The sequence below is a fragment of the Musca vetustissima genome, unplaced genomic scaffold (genome assembly GCF_032173495.1).
Source record: "Musca vetustissima isolate MV318-11 ecotype Yass unplaced genomic scaffold, APGP_CSIRO_Mvet_v1 utg182477, whole genome shotgun sequence".
NCBI lineage: Eukaryota > Metazoa > Arthropoda > Insecta > Diptera > Muscidae > Musca > Musca vetustissima.
This window is the reverse complement of record NW_026882536.1, coordinates 877-13,472: the sequence shown is the minus strand read 5'-3', so window position 1 is coordinate 13,472 and position 12,596 is coordinate 877. Positions and strand designations below refer to the sequence as shown.

General features: G+C 32.5%; 2 protein-coding genes across 2 annotated transcripts; both read left to right on the top strand.

The window, feature by feature from the left end:
• The first annotated feature begins 446 nt into the window (after positions 1-446).
• Positions 447-3,273, top strand: LOC133329008 (uncharacterized). Its single transcript, XM_061537508.1, has 4 exons — positions 447-1,215; positions 1,271-2,778; positions 2,836-2,985; positions 3,054-3,273. The coding sequence occupies exons 1-2, from the start codon at positions 902-904 to the stop codon at positions 2,601-2,603; spliced, it is 1,647 nt and encodes a 548-aa protein (XP_061393492.1). The 5' UTR covers positions 447-901; the 3' UTR covers positions 2,604-2,778; positions 2,836-2,985; positions 3,054-3,273.
• A 669-nt stretch (positions 3,274-3,942) lies between these two features.
• Positions 3,943-6,048, top strand: LOC133329006 (ras-related protein Rab-43-like). Its single transcript, XM_061537506.1, has 3 exons — positions 3,943-4,155; positions 4,231-4,315; positions 5,682-6,048. Exons 1-3 carry the CDS (start codon positions 3,943-3,945, stop codon positions 6,044-6,046), a joined length of 663 nt encoding a protein of 220 aa, XP_061393490.1. The 3' UTR covers positions 6,047-6,048.
• Positions 6,049-12,596: the final 6,548 nt, after the last annotated feature.

Below are 12,596 nucleotides of genomic sequence, written 5' to 3'. Positions count from 1 at the left end.
AAATAATAAAATATCTCAAACTAAAAAGCAGAAACAGCTGTCTAGACAAAAACAATTAGGATGGTACAACCACAATATTTAGGGTTAAAACAAAAATCATTTTCTGCTACTTCAATTTGGTGGAGTGATGTAAAATTAAACTTCTGCAATTTAAAATTAATTATATGTTTTTCTATTTCAAAAATCCAATAAATATCTTACTAAAACATCGGTGTGTGTCTTTGATATTGTTTTCATTTGAAAAACCCCATAATTAAATTACCTTACGTACGATACGTCACCAGTAACTATGTCTAACTAAGTGGCATTGTGAGTTGGCAACACTACAGAAAAAAACAATTGTTTTTTTTTCTACGCAACAACAAAAAAGAACAAAACCTTTCAAAGAAAGCAAGTGCAAGGTTTTTTACTTTTTTGTTATTCAATAAATAAAAAGGAAATCGATATCAGAGCACGAAGCCGATCGGCTCGCAGTCGGCGTGCAGCCGCCGCCGACTTTTTTTAAGTGATCTGAGCCGCCGCTGATGTATGCGGCTCTCATCGGCTCAAATTTTTAGCCGACTGAGTCGGCTAAGCCGTTGAAAAATATAAATTTATACAGCAAATTTGTATAAATATGTCTTTTAATCTTATCGATAAATTAACATATTATAATGCTCATTATTGGACGATAATTTACATTGTGCACTCGTCTTCGAGAGGCAAAAACGTGTAGGCTATTTATATTAATTATACCCTACAGCACATAGTGGTAAGGGTATTATGTCTTTGTAGATTTGTTTTTTTTTTATCACAAAACCTTTGGCAACCTTTTGTAACTTACGAATTTTGATGGAGTGGCAACCATATTGTTTGCCAAAGATTCGTTGTGTTTTTGCTTGTTCAAAGAAAAGAATGCAAAATGTGCCAAAGGAATATTAAAAATTATTTTTCCGCTAACCGAAAGGGTCAAACAGTTTTGACTAAATCAGAATCCGATTCTGACGAATCTGTTGATACTGAAATCAATATTTCTCAATATGCAGATGTATCTCAATATGAAGATCTTTTTAAAAAGAAAAATGAATTTAAAAATTTGGCAAAGGTTGTTGTAAATGAAGGTGGTATATCATTGTGTTGGAAATATTTTGGTGATCTCTATTTTAAAAAGAGGCATATACTTCAAAAATATAAATTTTGCAAATTGTGTTTGGATGAAAAGACCAATTTAAAAAGGTAAGAATTTTTTAATTTTTTCCATTCGCATGTGTGTAATTGTTTATGATTTTAGTTTTGGAAAATCAACATCAACCACAAATTATATGAACCATCTACGAGCTGTACATAACTTGGACGTGAAATCTTTAAATAACCTGAAAAGTTCAACAATGACACAAAATGCATTGAAATCCTCAACAAGTTGTAACAACAAACAACAAAATGCTCGCCGGGTCGCCGAAATGTGCTGTTGGGATTTGCAACCGTTTAAAATTGTTGAAAGGCCAGGATTTAAGAAATTGGTATCTTTCTTAAACCCAAAGGCTATATTCCCCACAGATAGGACAATAGCTACAACGGCTTTAAACGATGTTTATAACATATATTTGGACCACGTAAAAACAAGCCTTAAAGAGTCGCCCGAAAATGTTACACTTGTATTGGATATGTGGTCAGATAAACATAAGCACTTGTCTTACATAAACATAAAAGTGCATTTCTGCCAAAATTTTCAAATGCAAATTGTAACGCTCAAGACAGAGATCTTTCCACGACCTCACACTGGACTAGCAGTTGTAGAAAAAATTGAAGAAGCTTTATGTGAATTTAATCTGTTGGAAAAAAACATATGTGCTGTTACTGATGGTGGAAGCAACATCGTTTCAGCTTTAAAAATTAAAAATATACCAAGATATGGTTGTATGGCTCATGTTTTACACAGATTTTTGATGGAAGATATACTAAACAACAAGTCATTTGAAAATATTAATAACATAATATCAAAATTAAAAAAAATTTATGGCAGCTTAATGTATAGCTATGAAGAAATATCAAATATTCAAAATATGGAGGAACAAAACGATTTAGTAAAAATATTTACAGAGGTTGAAATAATTTTGGAGAGTTTGGATAGTTGCGAACAATTTCCACATGGAGATGACTATTTTACTGAACAATATGAAGCAACTTTAAACGTCAAGCACCACACCTCTTTGAAAAATTCCGTTGCAACACGTTGGAACTCTCTGCTTGCAATGATTCAAAGCTATACGAATAATATATCCACTATAAATATAGCATTAGTTAAAGCTAAAAAGGAACTGTTAGTGATTGGGACAATGGAAATGCAAATTATAACGGAATTTGGCACGTTTTTAAAAATTTTTGAGGACGCCACAAAACACCTTCAAGGCCAAGATTATCCGACGATATCTTCGTGTATTTATTTTCAGGAATCCATTATGTCCTCATTGAAGAAAGAAGAAGAAAAAGCGTCTTTTGAACTAACAATCAATTTATGCAATTTCGCTGTGCAAAACTTTACGAAGCGATTCAAAGTATATAGAATGTATGTTGTAGCTGCGCTTATGGACCCATGCCAAAAAAAACTGGCCTGTTTTAGATAAATATATACTACAGATACCCAAACAATCGCCAAACTCCTTGGAACTTGTGCATGATGTTCTGTCTCCAATTTCCAAGGAGAACTTGATTATGGAAGAAATTGAAAAATTAAAGGAAATCGATGACACATTATTAAATGAGCCATCAACGAACACTGAACCAAATGCAAAAAAACAGGTATTATGTTTTAATAAATGTAAAGGTAAACTTAACTAACGTATATTTTACTTGCAGAAAATATCAGCTAGTCGTCAAAGAATGTTGGAATTTATGGGACCATCGCCTTCTAATGTACAAAATAACGTAGAGTTAGAAATAAGAAAATATTTGGAAATGAAAGTCGAGGCGGTTGAGCCTCTAGATTGGTGGCGACAGAACAAACAAGTACGTTAAAGATTCACATCTTAAACTTATTTTAAGCAGGTTACGTTTTGACCATTTACTTTTTATAGATCTTTCCAAATGTTGCTGCTGTAGCAAATATGTGCTTTGGAATTCCAGCCACATCAGCATCTTCAGAGCAAGCATTTTCATATGCCGGGAATTGTGTAAATGCAAAGAGAAGCAGCCTGCATCCGGCAACAGTAAAGAAACAATTGTTTGTTCACGATAACAAGGCAGTCGTCGAACCATTTTTATCAAATTAAAGTATTTTTATTAATTTTTAATGTGCTATAAGCAATAAATGTGCATATAAACTTATATTTTCATTTTTATTTTAAATTAAATGAATTGACAGTTATTAAAACAACCGAAATTATTTGTTCACGTTAAAGTCGTCGTCTGTAGCCGACTTTTAGCCGCCGCCGGCCGTATATTGCTTTAGCCGCCGCCGCCGATTTTCTTTCGGCTGCAGTCGACTTTTAGCCGCCGCCGACTTTTTTATGCTTAGCCGCCGCCGCCGAGAATTTTACATCGGCTTCGCCCTCTGATCGATATATAAGTAAATATATTTAACGCATCACTAACAGCCGAATATTAAAGGAACAACGATTGCAGTCATCACGAAAGGAATCTCTTACAGACAAAGGACAACAACAGTAAAAAAGGAAATCACAAGCCAGAAACTTCAAACAATTATACAAAATATTCCGGTTAAGCAATTCATGTACATTCCCTTTTGAGAATCATTTTATGTCTTGTTAATTCTTCAACAAATCTCATTGAAACTGGTTAATGGAAAGGTAAAAGAAACTACACCCACAATTTTGCACTTGATTGATTGCTAGGTGTTGTGAATCCAAAAAAGTGATATCACACATTGCCAGCCATTGTCACACAATACCGACCAACCGTCCGTCCGTCCACTCTAGAACACAACAAATTAACTGCGGCTAAAATATGACAGCCAGAAATCCTCAAACTCTAATGGCTCTGCCTAGCGAAGAAAGTTTCGATTTTCTATTTAAAGTTGTACTGATAGGCGATGCTGGAACGGGCAAAACTTGTATTGTGGAACGCTTTAAGACTGGTAACTTCATGGAACGTCAGGGTAATACAATCGGGGTGGATTTTTCAATGAAAACCATTAGTTTAGAGGGAAAACTAGTTAAGGTAAGTATTTGAAGAATTTGACTACATCACATCGAAATAAACAATACATTTTACATATGTCTTTTTTTATTTTAGCTACAAATTTGGGATACCGCGGGCCAAGAACGTTTCCGTACAATAACACAAAGTTATTATCGTTCAGCGAATGGTGTTATCATTGGTAAGTGGTGTTTGTATTTTTGTTTTCTTTGACGCACATTTGGTTGGTTAAATTCATATGTGGTTTGGGATTTGCTATTCTTGTGTAATGATTCATGGTTATTATATTTAGAGTATTTTTGTCAGTCATTTTTGTAATTTTATGTTTGCCTTTCTTTCAATGGTAAGAACGAAAATATTGAAATAAATGTGGCCTTACCTTGTAGGATTATCTGATATAAATTTTTAGAATTAGAGAAGGATTTATATATGATAGAAGGATGCATATATGTGTATATGTTTTAATATGGATTTTGCTACTGCTCATGTAGACTGGAGTATAGCAAAATGGAGAACTGTTTTATTCAGCAATGAGTTTAAATTTAACTTGTTATATTCAGATTGAGTGTGCTATGTTTGAAGACCGAAGGGTAGCGGCTACATCCGCGATATTCAAAAGCCATAATAAAGCATGGGGATGGGAGTGTCATGTCGTGGACTTGGTGCGTTTGTAGAAATACAAACCAAACCGTTTTACTTACGGTCATATTTTAAAAATCAATATGCTGAATGGGAAATGACACTTTGATGGGTGTTTTAACATAATAACGATCCAAAACACTCATCAAAGTTGGTTAAGGACTTGTTATCTGCTAATGGGATTAAATTTTTAGATTGGACGTCGCAGTCACCAGGCATTTGAAAACAAGAGTTGGAAGACGTCACTTAAAAAAACAAACATGCACTGATGAACTGCCTAAAATCAGAGTGGGAAGCTATACCAACAACAATTCTAAAAAAAATCGTGTAGAATCTATGTCAAAAAGATGTGCAGCGGTAATTAAAAACCAAGGGTATCATATGCAATAATGAAAATTACTTGGATTTCGAACAGCTGTTTTTTGAATTTTCATTTTTTTTATATATTTTCCAATGAAATATAATTTGAGTTTGTTGTTATTTTTAGATTATAGACACATAGTGTAATAGTAAATAATATATATTAATGGCAAACCCACCTCAATTGCATCTATGAACACGTTTGACTCGGAATAACAAGTTATCCAAATCATTAAATATTGATGGTATCTCTCAATAAATTGATTTTTAAACCGAAAATGGAGACTGAATTATTTAATCTTCAAACTTTATTTTTATTTAATTTGAAACAATAACTTCTAAAGAATGCCCCTTAAAAATTTGAAGAACTTTTGAAGATATAGCTGATTTTTTTCCATTTTGTACCACCCGCTAGTATAGGTTGTCTGTAGATAGAGAGTCTTATATTGATGTTCCCAAATATTTTTTTTTTACCATTTTGATACGATTTATAAATTTTTTAACAAGCAATTTTTTTTATCTACATTTCCTTTTTTCCATTTTGTTAGTTTATGATATAACCAATCGCAACTCATTTGCAAATCTACAAAAATGGATTGAAGAGGTGCGACGATATACGACATCAAGTGTTCTACTAATTGTTGTCGGCAACAAGTGTGACTTGGAAAATGAACGTGAAGTAGAATTTGAAGAAGCACAGCAAATGTGTCAATACATACCCGAAGTTCTGTACGTTTTGGAGACATCAGCCAAAGAGAATCGAAATGTTGATGATGCTTTTGTGGCGTTGGCAACGGAATTGAAGAGGCGCATAGATACGAGTATAACGCAAGTGGAGAACGATGAAGATGCCATTAAATTAGGACAAAGTAAACCTCTCAATCAATGTAGTAGTTCGTGTAGTTTAACGTAAAAACAAAGAAAAACGCAAATTTTCTTTGTTTCATTTTTTATATATTTGACCATCATACATACATAATTATATTGTGATTTATTTTTTAATGGTAGTGATGTGATTATTATTGAAATTTATTTAATATTTTTTATTATTTATTTTTGTTTGATTTTAAGAATAAAAAATTATGGTACAAATGTTATATGTGGTATTTGTATTTTAGATTATAAACACACACAGTGTAACATCATCATCACACACATACAAATCTCTTGACAACAAACGTCAATTAATAATTATGCCGCTTTTTGTTTCTAGTTTTATTTTATTTATTTCCAAAAAATATTCCATAATAATAACTAAAACGTCCTTTTTATCTTACAAACCAAACAAAAAACCTAAAGGAAGAAAATTTTAACCAACGAATTGTTAATAAAAATTTTAACATGTTTTTTGTTTTTTGAAAAAAAGGTTGATTTGTTTATTTTTCTTAAAAATGGAAAATAAAGCCGTAAGTAAAATAAAACACTGATATTTTTTATTATATAAATATATTGTTTATAAGATCATCACATAAATAATTACAAAAAACCCGACAACTTATTATATATTAAGGCTTTTTATAAAACATAATTTCTTCATTCTCATTATTGTGATTATTTACACTTATTCTCTTCACTAAATAATAATTGCGAAATATTTATTTTAATTATTTGTTTGTGGTTTGTTTTGTTTTCTTCTTACGCGTGTGGCGATTCTTTGCCGTGTCTTTGTTAACGTTATTGTTGCTGCTGCCAGCAGCAGTTGCAAGATCATAACGGAATATAATGCAACGTTGATCAAAAAATTGTTTGAGATCCTGTATATAAAAAATATTGAATATATTTTAGCTAGTTAGAATTTTTGGTGATATATTTGAATTATTTTACCTTTGGATCATAACGATAGCCCAAGCCTTTGAGAAATAAATATATTTCCTGCAAATCAATTGGTTCATACATCAATATACTTTCATGCAATTTACGATTGGAACAAACCAAATTATACCATGCAATATGAAATGGCAGCAAAGGTTGGGGAGTCTGTGAATAAAAAAACGCAATTTTATTTGTGTGATCTTTTTTTTTTTTTGTTTGTTATCACTTTCTAGTTAAGCTAACATGGAATTACTTACAGGTTTGTAGGTTTCTGTGGAGAAAAATCAAACTAGTCTAAGAGGTAGTCTTAAAGTTATGTATCAAAAAAGGCCCGTAAATTGAAGTCCTTATGTCCCGCTACTTCGTTAGCAAATGTGGGAACTATTTAAAACCCAGTACCGATCATTATTAACACTTTAAGAACCATTTAGTACCTAGGTTCTCTTATAGTACGTTTTTCCAAAACTTCCTCCATTTCTCAACCCTACACACCAATCCTGACCACAAAAAAAAACGTAGCTCTATACAAAATTTGGTGTCATTTTTTAACCTTTGTAAGTTCAAAATTTCAAATATAGCTTCACCCAAATCCAAATTAAGTACCAGTTAATAAAAATGAATATAATCATAAATACCAATTTCCAACACTTCCCACATACCCCAATCTTAATTCCAAATTTCAGGATTCTATCGGTTCACCAAAATCAAATATGTTTCAAATTTAGTACCATTTACTACACATAAGTACAAATTTTCATTACTACCTACATCATGCAATCCAATGGAAAGCTTATTACTCTATTTCAGGAGTCCTGCTCTATCGGTTAGCTTTTAATCCAAATTGGACCAAATTTAGTACAATTTAGTACACATTTCCAAAACTTCCTACATACCCCAATGCTACACCCCAACAGTGATCCTAACTTCACATGTCAAGATTCCAGCTCTATCGGTTTACCTAAACACAAATTGGGTACCATTTAGTACACATTAGTCTGAATTTCGAAAACTTTCTACTCTTCTACTTTCACAATCCTACACCCCAAAAGTGATACGAACGTCAAATTTCAAAATTCCCGCTCAATTGGTTCACCCAAATCCACATTTTTTACACATTAGTACGAATTTCCAAAACTTTCTACATAGCTCAATCTTACATCCCAACATAGATCCTAACTCCAAATCTGAGAATCCCAGTTCCATCAGTTCAAACTGTACCAAATCTACCAAATAGTACCCATAAGTATGAATTTCCAAAACTACATCCATACCCCAATCCTACACACAAACAGTAACCTTATTTCCAAATTTCAAAGTCTCCAGCTCTATTGGTTCAACTAAAATTTAAATTGTACCAAATTTAGTACACAGTAGTGCGAATTTCCAAAACTTTCCACAAAACCCAATCCTGCACCCCAAAAGTGATTCGAACGTCAAATTTCAAAATTTCAGCTCAATTGGTTCACCCAAATCCGCATTTGGTACCATTTAGTAAAATTTCCAAAACTTCATACATCGGTTCACCCAAAATTTAAATTGTACAAAATTTAGTTCACATTAGTAGGAATATCCAAATCTTCCTAAATAGATCAATTCTACCCCAACAATGACCCAAACTCCAAATGCAAAAGTTCCACCTCTATCGGTTCAACCAAATCCAAATTTGGTACCATATAGTACACATTAGTACGAATTTTCAAAATTCCCTACATACCACATATACCTACAAAAGGTTTTAGGTATATTGCTTCCCTAAAGACGAATTGTACTAAATACTGCCAAAACAGTCTAATTATCGTAACCTTTCACCTAACCCTTTCAAATTATTTTCCAAAAAACCCATAACATTTAAAGAAAAATCTAAATTTCAGGCTTTTTTCAATTTGTCGGGAAACTATTAATATTTTATAATAAATTAATTTCTTACCTTCTTTGTTATATTAGTCTGCAGTATATAGTTTTCTTCTGGTAGTTCAGATTTTAGATCAATGGCATATTGAATCATATCAGAACCAAGACCATCAACGAGATTTAATTTATTACCCACAACTGTTGGAACATCGATTGGTGTCGTCGATGGTGCTTCTAGTTGACTAAGATGTTTTGTTGATTTTGTTTTAAGAATGTCATGTGGTTTAGATGAAGTACAACTATTTTCAATAACACTCTCAACAATTGGTTCCTCCTCAATCAAAATTGGATGAGTTTGAAGATATATGTATTCCAATAGTTTAACAGCTTGTTTACGTTTCAAAGGTTTGATACCATAATTATACAAAGCCTTTAACAATTCCGCCTCTGTATACTGGGAATAATTTGGTTTAACTTCATCAGCTGGTAATGTGCGTATACTATAAGTTTTATTATTAATCGTTAGGGCTTGTTTATCACCATGAATATTTTGCGTCTTGGGTGGAGGTTTTGGTATATCCGAAGAACTTTTATGATTATATAATTTTGTTGTTTTTGATGTTGTTGCGGCGTTTGACTGGATGTTGGTGCTAAATGTTTTGTATTTTTTTAGTTTACCCACAGATGACGATGTTGAGGGCATGTTGTGATGCAGATATGAATTTTGACTGCTTGAGGTATTTTGAGATTCTGTTAAACTAATTTCAGCTGTTAACAATTGATCTAAACCCTGTGGTGTTGCAGCAAATGATGTATTGGTTTTTGTAGTAGTTTTATGATTTTCATAAACCATCATATCAAATTCGTCGAAATTATCAAAATTTGCCAATTCTTGTTCAACACTCTGCATCAAGGCAGTGAATTTTTCACTAGTCGTATTGGCACAACTGTAACGTTTTGTGGATTTTGTTAAGTCATCGGGTGTTTGAAGAAATGATGCTTCACTTAAGATTTGATTGGGTGTCATAGATTCCAGCGGTTCAGAAAATTCTTCCATAATACCAAATTTACTTCGTTCTAGTTTATAATCCAAATCTGTTGATTTTGTTGGCGATTTTGTTTCAAAATCACTGTACGAATTTTGTGTAGCCTTGGAGGAAGATGGTTCTCCATTATTCCCTTGTTTGAAATTATAATCTAAATCATTTGTTAATAATGGAGATTTTATTTCAATATCGTTGACAGATTTTTTCTTCAGTCCTGCTGGAGATGGGTATGATGGGTTATCCCCTTCAAGTGTATGTTGCAAGTCATTTGATTTTGTTTCAAAATCACTGTATGAATCTTGTGTTTCCTTGGGAGGAGATGAAGACACATTGTTTATATCTTCAAGATTATAATCCAATTCATTTGAAGATATTATTGGTGATTTTATTTCAAAATTGTTAAAAGAATTCTTCTTTAGTCCTGTGGGAGATGTGTATTTCTTGTTACCTCTTTCAAGCATATCATCAGATTTCATTACAAAATCGTTGTAAGAATTTTGTGTTGTTCCAAGAGGCGATGATGGACATTCTTCATTGTCTATTATATCAAGCACAATAGAAGTATCTCTTACTTCATTGAAATGAATAGCATCTATGGAATTATCATCATTGGAATCCTTGAAACGGTTTGTCTTATTTGCCTGCCAAATGGAATAATTTATTTCATCATCTGATAGTACCAAACATTCATCTTCATCATCCTCCTCTCCTGCATCATCATCATCATTTCCTGGGGCATCATCTTCAGTTTGTGTCAAATCTATGCTTTGATTTTCAATGTTAAACGATTGTGATTTAGTTGAATGCAGATTTGCCTTCTCCGGTGATGCAGCATGAAATGACAAAGATTTTCTATTTGTTATACAATGTTCAACAGTCATTTCCAAATCCATATTGGATCTACTTTGATTCGTGTTCTTGACAGGTGTTTTGTTTTGGGGCAAGATTTGCGAAAAACTTCTTCTACACAAATATTCATTAGATTTATGTTTTTTGCCACTGCCCAAATATTTGTCATACAATTCCCGAAATATTGTATCATTGCCACCTACCGCTGGTCGTCTTTGGCTATCATCATTCACTGTGGCCGTTTTACGATGAAACGATGTTTGCAACTGGTTTGTTCCTTGGAAATTTAAAAATGATCGATTACTTTGATTCATTTCCATTTCCCTTAAGACCAAATCTTCTTCCCCATCTTGATCGGATTCATTATCATCGGGAATTTCTATAATTTCGTTATTTTCCAATAAAGAAGGATTTGGATCCGACTTTTTGTTATCCATATCACAGATTTGATGTTTATTTAAAGTTACTTGATTTGACTTAAAACTTATGTCCAGAGAAAAATTTGAATCAATAGACTTCGTTTTTGAAACTTGTGGAAGAATTTTTTCATCATCAAAACTACTAATGTTCTGGCAGATATCAACTTCAAACTTGGTGAAGAAGAGATTTGGATTTGATTCCACAGACGTCGAGGTGACATTGTCATCGTTTCGCCGATTTTTTCTTTTAGATGTTACAAAACTTGTTTCCGATGTTATTTCCACAGTGGCATTAATACACGAATTGGTTTTTGTCCTTGTTGCGAATATTTTTTCATCACCAACACGACTTATGTCGAATTTTGTTGAGGAAAGACTTTGATTACGTTCTTTTGGATCGAAAGAACCAATATCAAGATCATTTTCTTTGGATGTAATAATCGAACATTCTTCAGGAACGACTTCCGAAATGGTATTCTTACTTGCTTTTGTCCCATTAGATGCAATTTTCTCATCACCGAAATGGCTAATGTCTTGACAGATATCAACTTCAAATTTAGTTGAGAAAAGTGTCATTTCATTTTGATCCACATTATCGATGAGATTTGCATTTGAAAATTGTAAGACATTGTCATCGCCATCTAAACGTTTCTTTTTCTTCTCGGGAGATACTAAATCAAGTCGTGTTGTAAATACATCATCTTGGGAAACGTTATTGTTTGTGGCTAAACTTAATGATAGACTACAATTATTATCCTTATTTACATATTTCGATGTTTCCGAATTACTATTTATATCAGTTAGTGCATTTTCGATTTCTTCATCGTTTAATGGTGAGTCGGCAAATATATCAATTTCTGTTAGGGATTTGCTATGATTTTGTATAGCATTGAAATTTCCCTGTTCCTCAGCATCTTGTGTTAAATCAATGCAATTTTCTTCCTCAGTTTCACTGGTTTCCATTAGAGCAGCTATAGTGAGTAGAATTTCAATTAAGAGAATTTTTCAAAGTACTAAAACTATTATTTATCTTACCATTTTCTGTAACCGTTGTGTTCTTAGGCGATGACAAGGACAACATGTCCTTTGCTATATAAAAATTATTATTAATAGGTATTTATTTAAAAAAAAAAATTGTTATATAAAAAACTTACTCTCTTCACTGGAAGTTATTTCAATAACATTTGTGTCAGCATCTTTTCCGCTCCTTGAACAAGCATTGTGGGTAACTAAAAATAAAATAAAGACAAGTACAAAAATGTCCCTGTTAATATTCAAAACTTTTTGTTGCGAGTTTTACCTCTGTTGAAAATATGATTGTCGGATTCTGCCGAAATACTGTTCTTTGCTATAAAAAATAAAAAACAAAATTGAATTATACTATAGGACACAAATATTTGTCAAGCTCACCCCCATCGCTGGAAATCATTTCAATTGTATTTGGATTAGCATCTTCAGTACTTATAGTGCAAAGAAGCTTCGACTC